Below are 21120 nucleotides of genomic sequence, written 5' to 3' on the forward strand. Positions count from 1 at the left end.
AAAAAAAAAACAAACCAACAAACCCAATACAGAACAACAAGCCAAAACCAAAAAGGAGACTGAAAAATAGTGACTTCACAGGTGACTGAAAGAGCTGGGGCACCACTGCCAGTGGCCATTTCATCTCTAGGAGGGCCCATGGCGAAGTAGCTAGTTGGTCTCAAGCTGCAGGCGTCACTTACAGCATACCAGGGCAACTTTGGAGGGTGTGATTTCTTTGATTATTAATTCTTATCTATTCTTTTCATAAGGGCTATAGGTTTTGCTCATGTGACCATTGCAGTCATTATGAGTACATACAATTTTTAATAGCCATTCAGTTGCTTGTAAATGAATGTGGGAAGAAATACGGAGTATTAACCCCACAATTGTGAAGAACAAAAACTTTCTGGAAATAGCTTTTGATTTTCTCTTTTTAAATAGGTATATATCTTCATGAGAGAAGCTTGCAAGGGGTTTATTTCTGTAACTTTGCTGATTTTCTTTCTTCCTCCCTCTAGAGAAATGTGGAACATACACTTCCAGTATGAGACCAGTGTATCCTTCAAAAACCTTTCCCAATCATTACTCCATTGTCACAGTAAGAATTCCTGTATACTATGTTTCCACTACTGAAAAGAATGTTGATTATCAAGTTGTCTCCAAGGGAGTAGTGTAGTTCTCTGGATTGTTAAAAATAATAGGATTTCCCTTCAGAATAGGAAAATATATATATTATACTCTCTACCTAATTTAGATTAACAGTTATAACACTACAGCTAATTGGTCAGATCTAATCTGATTAAGTAATCTAATCTTTCCAAGACTAGCTGCAAGAATTCCCATACAGGTGGAAGGTCACATCACTTTACAACTCCTCCTTTATGTAGAAATTTCCACTGAATAGCAGCTCACTTGCTCTCAGAGCGAGAGCCACCTGGCTCTTTTAAACTGCTAGCCTTGTTAGACTTTAAGGTAGCTTGGCATGATGTAACGAAGCATATGAAAAGAAACATTTGAACTTCATGTTGATGTTGACTCCGTGATGGATTTTACCCAAACCTGGATAGGAATGTCACAAAGCTGATCTTGTAAATTTATCGCCTCCTGTGTATAGGAGGAAAAAAAATAATTGAGATTTTCAACACTGAATGCAGGGTCGGAATTGAGCAGATCCTTCTTAGTTTATTCATGTCAGAACTAAAATTCAATCAAATATTTGAGGATCTGCACTTCCTTCTTCCCTTCGCAGTTTGTCAGGACTTTTGGTCACTGAGGAACACAGGTTCAGGAATGAGAAGTTTAATTGTGTAATCCTCACAAATATCCATGATTGTATACTCAACTGAGAGGCATTAATCGTTCCCTGCAACCATGTGAGAGTGTCCCCAAGCGCAGTACAGAGCTTTGTCTCTTGTGAAAAGTAGCAGGTGTGGTTATCAGGGTCCTACTGGTGGTGGTGTTACATCCTTTAATGTAAAAAGGAGCTGGCCTATTTGAAGGCAGAGCACAAAGTCTCTTAAAACCACCTAACAGCTGGTGCCCCTGAGCACTTCTTTCACAGCTTATGTAATCATGATTCCTAGCTAGAGCTTTTACCTGCTGATGTGCAATTCTCCTTTGAAATCCTCAGGTTTTGGTCATGTGATGGAGGTCCAGCATAGGTTATTGCTTTGTCATTGGTACTAAAGATAAAAGAAATGCATCAACTGAGACAGTGTCTTTCAGCTTGATTCCAGAGCAAGTTGCTTGCCCTTTTTTTTTTTTTTTTCCAATTTTGCTGAGAAGCAATTAAGACTTTTAAAGTAGGGCTTGGTAGTAATGGTTGGTGATGCTGTTAAACTTGGGTCTTGAGGTAGCGGTGGAGTAGAAGTTTATCCACTGGACATACTTGTCTAGTGGACTTCGGTTTGTGTAGCTGGAAGGTTCTTTTTCTTTATAGTGCTGCCACAAGTTATGCTTTCAATTACAGGGGCTGTATCCTGAATCTCATGGTATAATTGATAACAAGATGTATGACCCCAAAAGAAATGCATCCTTCACCCTTAAAAGTGAAGAGAAGTTTAATCCACTGTGGTACCAAGGACAGCCTGTAAGTATTAATACACTGCTGAGAATGTACATCAGCCTGTTATGTTACCTAATATCACTTGGATGCATAGTGATGTTGAAAGAGTACAGAGGGTACTTCTAAGTCAGCCAAGGAGAATTAGTCAGCATGATTAGGAACTGCCATACTAGAGCTGCAAAATGACAAATGTAACTAAGTGTAACAGATTTTGTTGAATGTAAATGGAATTTTCTCTAGGGAGAAAACTAGCTTAAAATGACTAATAGAGATACCAGATTTTGTTTTGTTTTTAACATGAAGTAGGCTTGTGGTTAACTTTTTTTGAGGAAATCAACAGACCGGTTAACTTTAATAATAAGCAATAGTAAAGGTTTACACTCTGCCCAAGTTACTGCTAAGTCTAAAGATGTAGTTTTAAAGAAAATGTCTTGGTTTAATTCTATAGCTTTGGCAAATTTGTTGAGACTACTATCAAAATGAAGTGGCATAGGGAAGTTTTGGTGAGTGCTAGCCTGAAGAATAACAAGGCAACAGATGCAACTATTTAGTAATGTGAAGACAACTGTTTTTTTGTGTGTGTGGTGGCTGGCTTTTTTTGGGGTTGGTGTTTTTTTTTTGTTTGAGGAAGGAACACACAAATGTAGACTTTGCAGACCGCTGAGAAGAACATGGTGTACAAGTCAGGCAGGAAAACATGCAGAAAGCAGACAGAAATCTGCAAATCATGACATCAGCAGTAAAATTGGAAAAGTCAACTGAAGTCTTGGTCCCATATTTCAGCTTATATGGGACGTAGGTCCTCAGACATTCCTATCCCTTCTTACTTCGCTGTTCTTGAGACATTTCCTCTTCCTAGTTTTCAGATATGGTTCTACCATTGCATTAGCACTCCATCCATGGAAGCTAATGGTTCCTATTTCTGTCCAGGCTCCCCCTGATGTAGTAGCAGAAGGGATGTGAGTGTTTCTGTAATTCTGTTTGCGGTAAGGAATCAAGGACTGTAGATAGCCATGACATGTAAGACTGACTGTCCAGAGTGCTCGACTTATATTTTCAGGTTTTGAACTTGCTGGAAGGTGCAGAGTTGGTGGGGGTGGCGGTAGCTCTGGCAGTTACTCAGCTAATTCAGTGACTTGCACTACTGATGCTGATTGTTCTCCTGCAGATCTGGTTAACGGCTATGTACCAAGGTCTAAAAGCAGGTACATTCTTTTGGCCTGGGTCAGATGTGGCAGTTAATGGAACCTTCCCAAACCTGTATGAAAAATACAATAGGTATGTAAACTCCTGTGTCTTGGATTAATATTTTACTTTAACTGTTGTAATGGGACAGATGTCGGAGAAAGCATAATTTTTTTTCCCCTGTTTTTCTAAGTAGTTGTACACAACGTGAGGAAAAAACCAAAATAGGATGCAATTAACTTTGTTTCACTACAGTGTAGATTCTTTGTCTAATCGTTCTGCCATTCCTTAGCAAACATTGTAAGGGAAAGATGTGGAAAAATCATCTTTAAGAGCAGCCAGCTTTGAAGCTTTAGTACTTTTCTGTTTCTATTTATAAAAATCTTGTGTTGGTTCATTCAGTCCAAACCTCTCAAACAGTGAATGGACCAGGTCTTGGTGCAGTATTGTCCATGAAAACTAAAATTTACTGTTGACTGTGGTAAATTGTTCTAACATAAAATTATTTTCATTGTAATTTTTTAAAATATTTCACATTAAGGCAGTCATATTTTAGTTAGTGATTGCTTTTCACTGCAAGTAACACTTTCTGCCTAATGAAAATTCTACATAAATCTGTTTATCGGTATTTATTTAATAACCTCAAACCCTGCCCAAGAAATCGGGTTTTTTCCATTTCTATCTTCCTAGGATCATTTTATTTTCTTAAGTTCTTCATATAGCATGGAAAGTCTGATTCTTGACTTACTACTTCCCCCGCCCCCCCCTCCATGAACTTCTACATTGTTACTTGTGTTAAGTAGCTGAATTAATAACTTTATGGGTGCCTTATGTTATTACATGTCAACATGCTTATTGTTGATCTACTTCAGTAATTGATACAGAGCATCTACTTTGTGACATAGTATGATAACTTGTATTCAAACTGTTTAAACATTAAAAAAAACCCAACCCACCACCAAACCAAAGCTTTTTCAAAACATAGTACAGGAATGAAGACCTGTACATCATTTTGCACCTCGAAGCCAAGTTATTCTCTTTGTATAATAAACACAAGCAATACTGGGAGCTTTATTCTAATCACATTGCAATCAATAGGGACAATATCCAATGCCCAATCTAAAGTTCCCATTAATTCCTGTAGAGTTACAGCACTTAGCATAGGTAAACTTGCATCCTACTAAATAGCTCTTAATGGCATCCAGCTGAATTCAGTTTTCTCTGCTAAAGTACATTAATTTTTGTAATATGTGACTTAAAATTTTTTAGCTCTTGAAAATATGGGGTTGGTTGATCTTATACTGTTCTGATACAGCTCAATCCCCTTTGAAGAAAGGGTGGTAACTGTTCTTCGCTGGCTGCAGTTACCTGAAGATGAAAGGTAGGTATACAATTGCAAGTGTAACTTCCTGTTCAAGTGGTATTGCAATGAATTACTTTGTAAATATTACTTCCTTTTTAAACAGTATCTTATGCATTATTCTAATGATGTTAAAGTACTATTTAATGCAATCCTGATTGTATGACTGAAACTTTTTTTTTAAGTTACATTCTCTATTTCCCTTTAATGTGTTCTTCCTCTGAATGACAGTGTTGTTTCCAATATTTGATATCCATTGTTGAAATATAATCTTTTCAAACTGTTTAAACGTGTATGTAAAATATTACATTTTTGGTACTGTTTGATATAGACCACACTTTTACACTCTGTATTTAGAAGAACCAGATTCCTCGGGCCATAAGTTTGGACCAGTAAGCAGTGGAGTAAGTAGTTTTTTTCTTTTTAGATTTGAAGGTATTCTCTGACTCTGTAATGAACTTCCAAAATTCATGTTAGATTAATAAACACCATGTTCAGTATGCTTATTAGGAAATAAGTTGTGAATAGGCAGCCCATCCTTAATTAACATTGATACAAAGCATGTACTAAATAGGCTGTTTAGGCCTAATTTTTATTTTCTTTATTTTGGTAACTTTTAAATTGCCAAAGCATGTTTGGATATGTCTTGTGTATGGTTTGTGTCTTCTAATTCATTGTGTTAATTTTAGTGAGGAGGAAGGGGACAGAAAGGTATACTTTCCATTTAGCAAGAGCAGAGATGATTTTTTTTTTTTTTTTTTTTTTTTTTTTTTTGTAGCAGTAGTCCAAGCTTTGGTGGTTAAGTATTTATGTCATAATTGTCCTTCATTTTCCCCCAGTCTCTATGCAAAGGTTAGATGAATACTGGTCTTATCTCCCTGCAGTTAGATTTTATGGTGGCTTGTAAAAAGGGTGATGAAAGGGACATTTGCCCTGTCATAATCTGTTATGTACCTCTTGTATAAATAAGAAGTCTTTGGGACTGCTGCTGTTCTCAAAAGTATTAAGCAGCTTTACATTTTAACAAACCAAAATGAAAAATGCGAAGGAAAAAAAACTCTTGGACTTTGTAAAATTCTGCCATTTTGAACGGCCAGGATGTTTGGGCATATTAAATGGGTGGTTGACCTCAGTGGTGACAACATTAAAAAGCTCTTGCCAATTTCTCTGGAGGTGTGAGTAGTTACTGCTACTGTAAGGAACAGTCAGATGGATGTAAGTGCCAAGTGCAGTAGCACACAACTAATTGGAACTGCAGTATAGGGAACATTTAATTTGATTATCCTTTTCTTTGGTTAATAAGTGGATCTAAAATTCTGTATGTCAGGAATGTTCTGGAGAGAAAGACCCTGAGGGTTTGTACATAATCTCCTCAGAAATATCTTAGTATGTCTTAGTATGGTGTAGGGCCCAGAAAAAAATGGGGCAATGAGCTGTGCAGTGTAGATATAGCCGGTTTTCTGTAGATGGAGGTAGCCCTGAGCAGTGCAGGTGCTAGGCAATCTGCAGGCTCCCATTTTTAATTCTCAGTATAGGTGTACCTGTTGAGTCCATTCTCAGTAGATGTAAAGACAATGCATCTAAAGAGTGTGCAACTGAGAGAAGTAGGAATAGGCAAAAAGCAGGTTTGATGGTCTATTGAGAATGCTCCAAGTATCCTGTCCTCACAGTACCTCCTGTTGCTGCACACTATATGTGTTCCCACTCCTAAGTTTGGGGGTTACTGCACAGTTGTATGTCCCCTGTGGCCTTCATTTATGTCTGGATTGCAGCGAGCCTTGAATGGTGTGTGAGAGTTGCTTCTTAATCTTTATTACCATATACTGTTACAGTTTAAACTTATTCACTCTCCCTAGAAATAAATCCAAATTTTTAATTGAAGTAGTTAGCACTTACTTTACATTCCTGTTTTTGTCCTGCAGGTCATTATAGCATTACAGAGAGTGGACAACATAGTAGGAATGCTGATGGATGGTCTCAAGCAAATGAACTTGCATAAATGCCTGAACATTATTTTTATATCAGATCATGGTAAACTTGATTTTATAAAGTATAACAGCATTTTGAAGAGCTATTTTCATACAGTAATATTCTGTTTTTTTACTTGCATGTTTCTACAAAGTTAACAAAGCAGCTGATACCTAGAATTTATATTTTGTATTATCAAGATGGTGTAAGATCTAAGCAGTGTAGGTGAGAATCAGACTTGGGGGGTGGGGGGGGAGAAGTGGAGAAATAAGGGGAGATTAAATGATTTTCATATTTTATTTCTAATTCCTTTTGTGATCATTACCAGCTGATAACAGAAATAAAATGTGAACTGGTAAAAATAGATTTCATTTTATTCTGTCTCTTAACTACACTGCACAGCAATTGTTTGCAAATGGCTGAAGTGAAAATATAAGCCATAGCTTCCTTTGAGTTATCAGTTCCCTTATCCATTATTAGGGGGTTGTTAACATGAAACTTTGATTTATTCCTGTAATAGCTTTTCTTTATTTCTGGAGTTAATTTTTTGTAAAAAGTTATGTATTTTACCAATAATCTATTTCTGCTGCTTTTCCTGACAAAAAAAATATAAGCACACTTCCATGCAGCACAAAATTGACGAGCAGAATTCATTGTCAGTGGGAATGATCCAAGACAAGCATCTATACAGCTTTAAAAAATATTTATGGAATTAATTGAGGATAAACCTCTCAAGAATTATTAAGAGTTCAAATGCATGTACTTCTTTGTACTTCTGGAAACTGATAAGTAACATTTATAGGAGGAAGATCAGTCCATAATTGCTGGGCTTATCGAGTATTTCTCTAGACATGTTGTGAACACTAGTTCAATAGGATATTGGTGGGATATTGGACTAAATCAATATCTGGTCTAAGCATTGCTACTGTTCTTAGGCTTATAAGATTTCTTCCCTTCAGAGAAAAAAAGATGTCTATTTATTCAATTGGAGTGTCTTTCTCAGCTGAGGGAAATGGCTGACACTGTGTATCTATGCAGTTTTTTGTTTCTTCCATACATGTTGTCGTCTCCTTGGTTTAGTTATCTTGGGGATTCTGATAAAAAGATCTGAGAACTTACATTTTTGACTTCTACAACTTCAGTTACATGTCTCCTTAACAAGGCTAATCTACACTAACATTCCCATTTTTTAATTAAAATTTGTTTCCTTTTGCAGGGATGGAAGCAGGGAGCTGCAGAAAAACAGCATATCTCAACAGCTATCTGGACAATGTTCAAGATTTCATAGTAGTACCTGGTCCTGCAGCTCGCCTAAGACCTAATAATGTTCCAGATGAGTATTTCTCTTGTATGTAATTGCTAAACTAATTTTTATTACTCAGTTACATGCTTTTGTACTTTATGAATACAAACTTAAGATCCATATATTCTATTGGTAAACCAGAGTGAAGGTCAGCTAGGGACAACCTGGATGCTGAAGAAATACTGACTAGTGTACCTGTGGTTTTAAAGACCATTTAACTTTAAGGCCTGAAAGCATATCTGAATCCTACAGATTGCTGTTGTGGGCTGCCTCAGAGTGACTAACTGCAGATGCTCTTGCCTTGTGAAAGTAAGTCCTTTGATTCAGGTATTTGGTGCTCAAGACAGCCCCAAAATCATCCTCCTCTCACATCTCCACTCATTTCCTGATTTACCAGTTTATGTATAAATTTGCTGTATTTCTGTCTTAAATGTTAGACTGTTACTGTATTTACATATTATTTTAGAAATATTATATTCTTAGTTATTGAAAAATGGCTTAATGGCTTGAAGCAGTTGAGTAAACTGCAAAGTTAATAAACAAGTAAAAATCCATGCTTACAAATTTTCTAGTTTGATGCATTATGCAGTCACATTTTAGGTGAACACTGTCTGCTGTTTTTGTTACTACTTAATGTTGAATGCAGGCATTTCCTTCATATTTCATAGTTTTGGGGTTTTTTTCTATCTAGATTATTGTTCTCCATGCCCTTAAAAGCTTGTAGGCCTTGACCCCAATGACTTTAAGTCCTGTTTACTTCATTGCTCGATGTTAATTTAAACTCTTTTTAAATGCTTCCTTTGAGAACATGGAGTCAACTGCAGTTCCAGGTTCTCCCTGGAGAAACAAATTCAGGAAGAAGAAAAGCAGAGTATCCCCTGCTTTTGACGCATGCAGTTTTCATGAAGTAGCATTGTTGTCTCTGTAGCACTGCTTATATCTATGCAGGAATTATTAATGGTTCCCTTGCCACTGTAATCATTATGTGTTTTAGTCAAGCACTGGATATCAAGACTCAGGACAAAGTAACTGTGTGAAATGTAATGGGCCTGCGTTACACAAAATGTCAAACTAAATGATGTAATGGTCCGTTTTGGCTTGAGTCTAAGTATCTGAATCTTAGCCAGCTTGCACTTGGCTATCTTTCTAAGGATGCTTGCCAGATAAAACTGCTGTCCTGACAGTTGGTTTTGTTTCTTTTTCCTTAGAAGTGTATTAGCAAGCAGGAGAATTCCAGCTTGATTAGCACAGCATTTAGTTGCCTCTTTTGTGAAAACTTATTTCTCAGATTGTTTTTCAAACTGTGGTTAATACAGCTTAAAATTTTAAAGCTGTAAATAAGTAAAGGAAGGAGAGACTGTGAACTAAAATTTAATAAAAGCAATAGCTTGACAGCTTAGTGATTGCTTTACTTCATATGGTCTTCATTCTGGAAAAATAATTGATGTCCAGAGTTTTTTTGAAAATAAGCTGATTATATTGTGTGATGGGAGTGCTTTAATTTTAAATCTGATTTTTTTAACTTAGGTGACTAATTCTTACATATGATTCTTCCAGTTAATTATGAAGGCGTTGTCAGAAACCTCACAGTAAGTGTTGTTGTATCTGTTCTAGTTTAATTTCTACTGACACTTACAGGTATTTTATAGCATCAGCTGTTTGTTGGGCTTACTTACGTAGCATCTGGACTTTGAATCAGTGGCCTTCCATTTTCTAGACAGGTAACAACAACAAAAGTAGTTCTGCACAGGGGAAGGGAAGGTCAAAGTTGAGTATGGTGTCATATGGCTGTGGTTGTGCATTAACTAAGTGTTTGTGTTCATTTCTTTTCACTACCTATATTATGTTGCTCTTCGAAACGGGGAACATGTGTATCTGGATCATACTGGCTGAGGGCCAAGTCAGTGTAAAGCTCAGCGCCATTTCCTGGACAAGCATAAGATCTTCTTGCTCACACCTTTTTGACAAACAGCTTTGAGAGAGGATATTGATTTTATATTTTTTTGTCAGTTCCAGCTTAAGGAATTTGCTTTTCTGCTCTGTACATGGCTTCTGTTCTCATCCCTGCACCACAATCTGTTTGCCCCTCAGTTGTGCAGACACTACTGTTGGTGAGAGCTATGCTGTTTGTCTGGATGACTTCACTATTCAAAATATTACAGTAGAGGGTTTTTTACTTAGTTTAATTTTTTTGGTGGTTTGATTTTTTTTTTTTTTTTTTTGCATTATTTTAAAATCATTTATGGACCTGAGTTGGTGAAAAATTTGTTTGTCTTTGAGTGACTACTCTAAAAACCCTTTGAATGTCTGTTACTTTCCATATTAAATAGCTGTAGAATTATTACACTGGGTAGCCTCCTACCACTTGTGAAAGTGTCATGATGTTCATGCGTCATGATGTTCATGTGTCGGTGTAATTATTTACTAATTCTAAGGAGTACTGGGGTTTTTTTTGTACAATTGTAGGCTGTAAGCAAAAGTCATGTCCATGAATCAATATAAATACTCTTAATAACTATTGAACAGAAAACCAGTCATATTTTTTTACTTAAATAGTTACTAATGTTTACATCCTAGGTCATATGATTCCAAACCTGATGGAGTTCCATTGTCCTTAGTGGAAGTTGTTGCAGACCCTTTGCAATTGAGATGCTTTATAGGAAATGTGCATGACATGAGCAAAATTTTGGTGAAATTTACATTTTATATTTAAACATTTCAGTGCATAGAACCACATCAGCCTTTCAAAGCTTATATGAAACAGCTGCTACCCAAGCGTTTCCATTATTCCTATAATGACCGGATTGAACCATTGCACTTCTATTTAGACTCCCAATGGCAGCTTGCTAGGTAAGTTAAATTTTTCAGTACTTGATTATACAGAAAAAACAATTTCTTGTTTTCTCATAACTTTTCTCTTCAAGATGCTTAGAGTTCAATGACAGCTATTGGAGTGTGGTATTCCAGCTTGTCATAGCAAAGAGATGCATGCTTTTCTCTGCAGCTCTTGCTGGCCTGAGGAGTCTCCTCAGACTTCACATGCATAACTACTTGGCTGAACCAGTCTCAGGGGTGATCCACTGGCATACATTGAACTTACTGAGCTCACTGTTGTTAATGACCTTACATGTTCTGACCAATGAATTTAAAACTCCCAGAATAATGGTATCTGCTATAATAATATAATTTTTAACACCTCTGTTGTATGCCAGGGCTTTCATCATGAAAGTTTCTCGCTCCACATGTTCAATAAGTTCTGTTGTGTAACACCAGTAACATATGCAAATCAGGTTTGGGTTACTAGAACTGTACAGATTCAAATAATATGCATGGACCTGGCATATGTTGGAGATTTGTTTTTATTACTTTAAGATGCCCAGCTGAATGCTTTAATGCTTTAAATTAGAATTATTTTTTTAATAATAAAAAAAAGGATGTAAAGTACTGTAAAAGTCTATTACCCAAATGACAGTAATGTGAAAAATCTGTTATTCTGAGAACAAACATCTGGTTCATGTGTCATCTGATGTTTAAATTACTCTAGATACTTGAGAATTCCAAAGGGATAACATTTGCAGAGAAAACTATCGTTTTGATTTTAAAGGCGTTCTCTTCCAGAGCTTAAAGACCTTCTAGTCCCTGCAGACAAGCCTCTAATAATACTCTAACAAATGAACAATACGTCACTACCTGTTTCTTATGCTGACATGATTTGTAAAATGTGAGTTATATAAACTTTGCATTTTTAATAGGAAACCTCTTGAGATTAAAAGTTGCACAGGTGGATTCCATGGCTCAGACAATCGCTTCACCAGTATGCAGGTGAGACTTAAACATATGTTAGGTCTTATTTTTATCTCCTTCTGTTTCTGAATGTTGTCTTTGCTGGGTGCTGATTTTTATTTTATTTTAAGACCTGTGACATTATTCCATCGGCAATTAAGGAAATCAAGTATTTGTAGGATTGCTATTGTGATGTGCTGGGTAACCCACACAGGGTGGGATTCCGTTGTTGTAAGAGTTGGGCAAAAGTACTACAGGACTTGCCCTAAAGATTTCACTGTGCTGGTAAGACTATAATGTGCCAAGTTCTTTTGTTGTAACATTAAAAGCAGGAAAAGAGGAAACATCAAATCCTCTAATACAGTCACTATAGGTATTAAGAGCATTCAGATTGGGAGGGACTTCAGGAGGTCTCTAGTCCCACCTCCAACTCAAAACTGTCAGCTATATGACCAGACCATGTTACTTAGGGCTTTATGCAGTTACATCTCTGAAACTGCTAAGGTCAGAGGCTCCACAGCTTCTAACCAACTGATTCTACTACCTGACTGTCCTGTTGGTTAAAAATGTGTTTAGTTATAGCCAGCCAGAGCCTTTCTTGTTTCAGTTTCTGCTGTCGATTCAGTGTTTCTCTCTGCCTCCTGCTATGTAGTACTGAAGAGCATGGCTCTATCTCCTTGATGACTTTTTTAGGTACTAGGGGACTGCAGTTTGATCCACCTGAAGTAGTCTCTTCTCCATGCTGAACAAGCCTTGTTCCTCTTCATGGGGCAAGAGCATCTGCCCACAAACACCTTGGGGGCCCTCCACTGAATTTGTGATGATTGTTTACTGGTGTCTCCAATTTATGTTGGAGGTGCTACAGTATCCTGATGTGGCCTAAAGAAATGCTGAGTAGAGAGGGATAATCCCTTCCCTCAATTTGCTCCTTGAGCTTCTGTTTATACAGCATGGGATGCTGTTGGCCGCCTTTGCTGCCAGGGTGTGCTGCTGGCTCATGTTTGGCTTGCTGTCCACTGTGTCACCCAGGCTCTTACAAGCAAAGCTGTTCCCTTGCCAGCCAGGTCTGTAAGGCTAATCTGTTTTTTTTCTTGTTTTTCTGGGTTGCCTAAGAACAGAAGTAATGCTTAAACTGCAATAAAGAAATACTGATTTGATTTCTTGTGAAGCTTTTTTTAAAAAGAACATGAGTTCAACAATTTTCCCTGGAAGTCTGTGGAGTTTCCACCACAGGAATTGCCAGTGACTTGTCAGACAAGTATCTGTTAGAAATAACAATTACTTTTGATTCTGTCTTTTCTGAAAGTTGACTAAATGATCTTCCCAACTCTGTAATTTTATAGTGTCATGATTAGAATATGTATATGTTGAGGTAGTCTGTTCACAAGAAAGCATGTTAGTCATGTTCAAAATAAGAGTCCCAAAATTCTTCTCTTTAATGAGAAATGGGAAGAGGTCTTAGGGAAATGTGGAATCATATCCTTAGTCAGCCCCATCTAACTTGAGGAATTCACTTAACCTATCCTTGTGCTTGAATTTCTGCTATTAATAAAATGAAAGGTAATACTCTTCATTTCAAAAGGCTATTTTCAGGATAAAATTCACTAACAGTCATTAGGTGCTTGGTACTATTACAGTGAATTTGTGTAAACACATTTGTAGAGAGAGACTCTTGTATTAAAAAAGTTACTGAAAACAAGCTTTATGAAAAGACCTACATAGTGTTAAGCATAGATTTCTCTTAAAAGTCTTATTTTCATGTTTTGTAGAATTATGTAGTGTTGGCATCAAACTGTTTATTAAAAAACTGTCAGCCAAAACCTGTGATAATTTTCATTGGTTTACCCTTCCAGGCCTACTTTTCTTCCCCGATTTGACAATGGGAAACCTGTGGATAGGGTAACTGGTAATGGGTTACAACCAGCAAGGCCACATGATGCCAAATGCCAGTTTAGTATATTCTCTCTCTGCTACAGTTTGACTTTAAATTTTTTTTTAGTAGGCTGACTGTATTCAAACTTTGTGCCAGACTTGAGATAGTCAGTTCATAGCATCCTTAGTTGGTCTTAAAACAGATATAATTTAACTTTTTGTGACTAATGTTACAGCAGTCTAAATTTCATCCTCTGTAGTTACCTCATTCAACAGAGGAGGTGGCATGTTCTTGCCTCATCTGGTTCAAATTAGGCATGTTGAGGAAATCATTAGCCTACAGATTTTAGTATCAACAGTTATGGAATGACAGCCTGCCTCATACTTTAATCTTAGAGAAAGAAGTTGGAGTTGAGTTTTTACCCTCTGTTTTTGCCACACAGCTATGAAATCTGAGAATTGCATTGTTTGCAAAGAGCTTTGAGATCAGGAAGATGCTATCCAGCACTCGCTCAGTATCTTGATACCACAGATGGGTGCAATCTTTTTCACTTACTTTAAAAATAAGCTGAATATCTCACAATAAGTTTAAAAAAAATCTTTTTGGTAGCAGTTGCTTTTAAGCATTTGCTTCCCTTGCCTCCCTGTTCTTACTCGTGCAGCCAGCCCTGCTCTATGCTAGTGTAAGTTCTGCATGACTGCAGCATTAAGTAGGTCGGGGAACTGAACCAGAAGGAAAAGAGCCAACAGGAAAAAAAGAAAATTTTTTTCAAGTTGGCTGCATTCCTGGATCAGGTTCACTGTATGGCTACACAATAGCTTGTGCCAGTACAGCTCAGGAAGTGGTGCAAGAAGAAAGAACAGCTGCAAACCAGGCACAGACGCTTAGCATCTTGCCATTGCTTAAGCCATTTAAAACATTACTAACAACAGATGTTTTTATAGCCTGAAGTTAAAAGCTTCTAAATTGGTTACAGGGCATGAAATTTGATGGTTACTTTGGCTCAACATTTCCATTAAATCTCTTAAAGCCTTTAAGAAAATGAATTTAACTTCTTGAAAGGCAGAAAAGAGCAAGGGACTTCATAAATAGCTGAAGGCAACTTTTTGAAGGCAACAATGAGACAAATTGGGTTTTCTAATACTCATTCACTGCTTAAAGTTATTCTTATACATCTCCTTTTTTTTTAGGGAAAAACATGCTTTTGACTTGATCCAAACTATGTTGATGAAGTAAAGGTTAAGTTCTTCATATACAGAGGGTATTTTCTTTCAGGATATTTTCCATTTTAACTTATCTTAAAGAGGATTCCACTTTATTTTTTCTCTGTAAATCCTAGGCTATCTTTATTGGGTTTGGACCAGGATTCAAGTTCCGTACTCAAGTTGACCCATTTGAAAACATTGAAGTCTATAATTTAATGTGTGGTAAGTACAATTGATGGGGGGTCATCTGTGTTCAATAAAATATAATGTCTTATGGGCATTGTAAGTCTTCTAATAACAGATTTTTAAGTGTCCTTAGAAATTTGTCCTTAAGGCTTGCTGCTGATAGTCACAAATAAAAGGCTGTTTGCCTTTCTCAGAAAGGTCCAGCTTCTAAATGCATAACAGCTGTTTAGGATCTACTGGTCAGGCCACCTTGTATCTCTCCTCTCTACTGGTCACTTGGTGTGTTCCTTTGGCTGCTCCAGAGCTGGTGCTTTGACTCACCTACTAAAAGCAACTACTTGACAATCTCTTTACTGTTGAGAAGAGGGGATATTTCTCTTCTATCTAACTAGAAGCTTTATCAGATCAGTTGCTCAGGTGACCTTATCCAGGCAGAACTGTATATAAACAAGCATTATAATGGTATGGGTGCAGGTGCCAGGCAGCACGTTTCCAGAAAGCCTGAATCAGTCAGCCCCTCTGCTTTCTATGTACTTGAACAATTCCTTGTATTTTGTCATGTGCTTTCTTATTTGTTGTTTTCCTTTACCATATTTTTGATTTTAGTTACTAAATATAAATAGGTTTTTAGTTCAGATAAAATTTAGACTACTTTTATTTTTTACTTGATTCATGTAATACAGTTCCTCCCAAATTCATCATTGCATGTGTCACTTGTTCAACTTATGTATTATATCTTTTAATGCTAGATTGGGATGTTTCCTTGTCCTTTGTCATTGTCTAATGCAACAGGTGTTCCAAATACGCTTTTTTTGGTTTTTCAATGGACTGCAACAGTCTTGTGAGTCTGTAGTCCTGTTGCTTTGGAGTCTTGCTCTAGACCTGGTTGTATCTGCAATAGTCAGAATTCCCATTTCTCACACCTCCTATGGTGTCACTCTTGAATTCATGATTGATTTCTGTTCTGTGCAGTCTGCTTCTGCATCTGAGTATCACAGACAGCCCACTCCATAGGTATTCTTAGCTTTATTTTCTGACATAGTACAGTACACTGCACCAGAGAAGTGGTGTTTCTTTCTGGAAAATTAAATGCCTTGTGGCCCCTTCCCCCACCCCCCTCCATTTCAAACACAATGTTACTGTGTCTCCTTTTTCCTTTGTCCTTTTTTTCATTCTGTATTTCATGGTTTCTCCAGAAGTCTGTCAGTAGTTCTACTGCTTTCTATTCATTTATTCCCCTTGAGGTCTTCACCTGTTTTCCATTATTTCCTGCCTATTTCTCTCTTGCCAGGACCTATACTTGCTCGAACATCTGCATCTGTGAGAGACAAAGTATTACCAAAGGGTTTGATCCAGAAAACACTTAACAGGAGCACAGCACACGCTCGAAATCAGTGGTGATATTCAGGTATACCACATTTAAACCATGTGTTTAAATTTGCTGGAACAGGAAAGAGGTCGTTGTCAGGAAGCGTGGCTCTCAGCCTTTTGTACTTTGCTGTCTTATGTCATGTGTGATCTTGAACCACCTTCTTGCAATCCCCTGATCTGTTCTGTGTACACTGCATGGGAGAGGTAGTCCTTACTGGCATCTCAGTAAAGCAAGTTCAGTGACAGATCAGACATTTTAAGTGCAGTCATTGGGGTCTATATTTCCTCCATCCTGTGTAGAAAGAATTAAAAGAATAGGATGTGCAAAAGCCAGCACACTAACTTTCAGATAGAAAATGATGTGAGGTGATTTACTCACCTTTTTTCTTACCCAGGGCTAAGTGCCATCTGGACTGCAGAAAGGCATCTTCTTTCACTTGTTTGGGGCTCTAGTGTTTCTCTCAGAGGTGCCTGACTGCACCTTCTTGCAAAGTGCAGCCAGAGAAGAGATACTGTCTCCTGTTTGTCCAACATCTCAGCACTTAAAGCGTAAGCACCGGATATGTATCACTAACTGCCTTGTCTGAATAGGGGGATTTCAACTCATGTTCTCCAAGGTGTTAAAATTACCAGGTTTTCTGGGGCACTGTGAAATCCTGGATGCTCCACTTCAAGTAATTGTAACATAACAATGTAATTTGTCTGTTGAAGTGGGGATCAGAGTTCTGGGACTGGTTGTGATTTGCTTTATCACTGCTTTGTGTGAAGTATTCATTGAAACTGGGACTCCTAGGATTGGAAAAGTTGTTTTATTCTTTCCAAACCAAAACAGCTTCATCTGGAGGGAATTCCATTAACATATCTGAGTGGCACGGTACAGGGAGAATTGTGTTTGGTTCCCCACATAGGAAGGGAAGTTCAGCTCTAATTCTTGTGCTCTAGGTGAGTGATCTAGACACCAAGCATTTGGAGACACGTGTCTCATCACCTGTTATGTTTTGAAAATGCCTGATTTCATAGATTCAGTATGAGTTAAGCGGAAGAACAATAGATCTGTGAGTGCTAGTGAGGATTAAGCATGACACAGGTCTTGGTCTATTCAGTATTTTGAAGGTGTCTGAAGTGTCTCTGAGCATTACTGGTAAGCAGCTTTTAGTTGTTTAAATTACTTTAATGGCAGAGATGGTTTTGTGATTAGATTACTTTGAGATTTTTGAAGCTTAACATTTTAGACCTAAGTGACAAGCAGAAAGAAACCGTGTTCTGTCTAGGTTCTTCTGTGGCGTTACCCTTTAGTGATGCTTATTAGCTGAAGCTTATGCATTTAATTTCCAGGTAATAAAAAAAACCCAAACCAACAAAAAGACCCCAAACTTATTCTCACAAAGCTTCAATGTTAGGTGGCAACTAGCTTCATGTGTTTGAGATTTGCCATTCTGTTCCCCACTGCAAGTTTGGATGCTGCAAGTTCACTTCTCATTTAATTTGTTAATTTTTGTGTGTGTGTGCTGTTCTGTCCCACTTTACAAGCAGACTAATACCATCCTGAGCCCTAGCTAAGAACATGTATGCTCCCTTTTAAAAGGGTTGTATTGCTTTCCCTTTTCGGTGTTATGAGCAGCAAGCAGTGCAGCTTTATTGACTCACCCATACTTGTAACTGCAATACAAGCAGCAGTGCTCCTGTTAATATCACATGAATTCTTTCATAGATTTGCTTGATTTGAAACCAGCCCCAAACAATGGAACCCATGGACGCCTAAACCATCTTTTAAGGAACCCTGTTTACACCCCCCACCATCCCAAAGAAACAAGCCATCCTTCCGATTGCTCTGTGGTGGGACAAAGAGCCTTTTCAGTGAGCCTTGGCTGCTCCTGCAGGACAGAGGTAAGTACTGGAACAGTTAAAGCTGTGGAGGCAGACATCTGTGTTGTATTTAAAGAATGAAACTCTGGCTTTTCCAGTGTTTTCCTACTAGTTTTGCAGTCCCCTACTACTGGTTTCAAAATCAAATCTCACCTGGAGTTAGCGGTTACTAGCCTGTGTTAATATATTCATTTTGCAGTTTTCTTATGTTAAGTCATATTCAGCTCTGAAAAACCTAGAAAATGCCAGAGAAGCAAGCTTTGATGGGGAAAGCTTTCAGTTCTTGCTTGCTTCACTTAATTATGTTGAATTTTCCATTCTGTGAATGTTGTGTTTTGGGCTGTGGTTTTCAAGGCTGTAGATCTGTTTGTGGCAAAAACTATTTGTTTCTGAAAATTCTGTGGCCCTACTCAGTAGATATTAGTGAGTTCTGTATAGGGATAACTTGCAAGGCAGATGTTACATTTGGTGTTTTAAATGTAGTAGTGGCTCATAGTACGCTTTGTAGAACACAATAGAATCTCATTGATTTTGCTTTATAATTGTAGGGTTTGCCAATAAGGGATTTCCATCAGCGTTTAAATCTCACTGAAACAGAAGGTAAGAACTTTTGATAGTAATATAGAAGGGTAACAAAAATTATTAAAAAAGTAAAATGTTCTATATTTAAGCTTCTGAATAACTCAAGTACATGAGGTAAATATTCTTTGAAATACTTGCTGGGACTACAGTTCTGAGTTTTTCAAATACAGTCCTATGGAACAACTTGTTCTGAAATAAATGTCTACCCTTATGCATGTGTCTTTATGGCACATGTATTATGTGATACTTCTGACTTTTCTAGCACTGAAGTAATGACCATTCTAGAATGGGAAGCAAAAGCATGGTATGGGAAAGTACCTGATAAGAAATCCCTGGAAATACCAGCATCACAATGGCAAAATACTTTTAATGAAGCGTAAGGTGTATTCTACACGGTCTTAAGGTGTTGCCTTTTTTACCTATGCTTTATTTCCATTCTTTGGATGTTTACATGCCATGTTTGAGCTGCAGTTTGCAAGGCTATAGATGTGCTGATGATTTGTAAAACAAAATTAACTATTTTGAGCATGAAGCAAGTAGGACAGTAAGTAAATAATGAAAACCATAAGTCAAAATGAAATATAAGCCTTGGTGCTAATACTTTCAAAGATGAAATCAAGATGATAGGCTATCAAAGAAATAGGTTGATAAAGACTTTGCCTCATGTATGTTCATGAAAACTTGTTTCTTATGCAAATAAACTGTATCTGGCAATACTCCACTGTAGCTCACTATTAGGATCTGGACTTAAATGCCAATTACAGGCAGGAACCAGTATTTGCTGCTTATTCAGAGCTAATTTAATGCTTATGTTAATTTGTATAGTTTGTTCTGGCACAAAAAGCAGATAGAAGTTTCTTGATTCTTTTCCGCTAGCAACCAGGGCATCTTTTTAAAATGTGTCCCAGAACCCTTTTAAAATAACTCTATCACTATTGTAACATTTATGAAACAAAATTAAATCCAGTTAGTATGATACGGTGTGCTTTCCCCTCAGTGTGCAAGTGGTTGCATAGAAACAGACTCTGCTAATTTGTAAGTGGATGCCTGAATGCCTTGCTGAACTGGGCTTTAAAGAAATATTGCAAGGCCAGCTGCATAACCTGTCTCAGTTCCGTTTTGTAGGAGTAGGAGCCTAAGGCTCTAAACCTATCTTTTTGCCACTGCAGGATTTTGCTTGGATTATCAGTGAGAGCTGGCTTAGCACTGGTCTTAATAGCAGTAATTTCCTTGTAAATTTTATTAATTAAGCACTTATTACTTAGATACAAAAAGTATTATCACTCATTACAGAATTCTAGTAACCAGCCCAGATGCTCCTTATGACTCTTCAGGCTTTATTAGTTACCTCAGTTTTCATATTCTCTCATTGATTGTCCTAAGTTCATAGCCTATAAGAACAACAAAATCTTAACTGCATTTTTAGTTTTATGGAAAAAAGAATGGTTTGCCTTTTCCCTCATGGGTGGAGAAATAAACATCACAATCTTGTCTTTTGTGTGTGTGTTGTAGAATTACTGTGGAAAATAACTGCAGCATTCATTCATTGCTCACATTCTTTCCCCATATAAAACAGTTACTTTGAAATCATGTTTCTGCATAATTTGTGGATGGTTTTGACATCCTTAATGGAAAATATACTGATGTCATCTTTATAATTCCAGTCATATAATGGTTGAAAATGCTTGCATTTTCAAAGGCAAAGTAATATTTTTATTTTAAAATATTTCAATGATGTGCTAGTTTTCCTCGATTTTTATTTTGCATCAGAGAACTCAAAATGTGAAAATCTTATTTTTCTTTTTTTCCAGTTTGGCAAAAATTTAAATATTCAAAGTTTTGATGAAATTCAAGTTTACCTTAGGAGTTAAACCCTGAAACTTTCTACTGACATTTGACTGCGCAAATGATGGCAAAACATGTTTTGTTACTTTGTTTTGATAATTTTTGTTCTTTAGGGTAGTTGTCTCTACAGTAATTCTGTTGCTAATTCTGCTTTGCTTTTCACACTTTGCTGATCCCCCGTGGGTTCTTCCTGATACAGTTTTAAAGGAAAGCCTTCACTCTTCCATTGGATATACTAGTTGGCCAATAAACAGGCAATGCCTTTGGCAAAGGTCTGCAAAAAACCTTTGCAGTATCATGTATTAAAGGTTTGGAGATACCTTTCTCCATATACAAAGTTTCTAAGGAGATGTGGTCCCATGAGAGAGAGGGAGGATGAAGATTTTATGACTATCGCACTATTACAAAGCAAGTCTTCGCAGGTCTGAGAATCCAATCAGTACTTCACTGGATTATGTATTTAGATCTCTCTCTCCTTTAAATGTCACTTTTACATATGACTTTGGTTTCTACTAAAATAGTCCCCTCAGCAGACTTCAAATTGCC

The 21120-nt window shown here is 37.2% G+C and overlaps 1 protein-coding gene across 1 annotated transcript in view; it reads left to right on the plus strand.

The window, feature by feature from the left end:
- The window catches only part of ENPP1 (ectonucleotide pyrophosphatase/phosphodiesterase 1), a 55556-nt gene that overhangs the window by 26660 nt on the left and 7776 nt on the right, over positions 1–21120 (plus strand). The window contains exons 7-19 of the mRNA XM_037391294.1: positions 501–580; positions 1952–2071; positions 3216–3325; positions 4548–4613; positions 4924–4996; positions 6515–6623; positions 7777–7908; positions 9421–9452; positions 10586–10713; positions 11616–11685; positions 14859–14946; positions 17993–18168; positions 18696–18747. Coding sequence (XP_037247191.1) covers positions 501–580; positions 1952–2071; positions 3216–3325; positions 4548–4613; positions 4924–4996; positions 6515–6623; positions 7777–7908; positions 9421–9452; positions 10586–10713; positions 11616–11685; positions 14859–14946; positions 17993–18168; positions 18696–18747 — 1236 coding nt within the window. The remainder of the gene's footprint in view (positions 1–500; positions 581–1951; positions 2072–3215; positions 3326–4547; positions 4614–4923; positions 4997–6514; positions 6624–7776; positions 7909–9420; positions 9453–10585; positions 10714–11615; positions 11686–14858; positions 14947–17992; positions 18169–18695; positions 18748–21120) is intronic.

This window comes from Falco rusticolus, chromosome 6 (assembly GCF_015220075.1).
Source record: "Falco rusticolus isolate bFalRus1 chromosome 6, bFalRus1.pri, whole genome shotgun sequence".
Classification (NCBI taxonomy): Eukaryota; Metazoa; Chordata; class Aves; order Falconiformes; family Falconidae; genus Falco; species Falco rusticolus.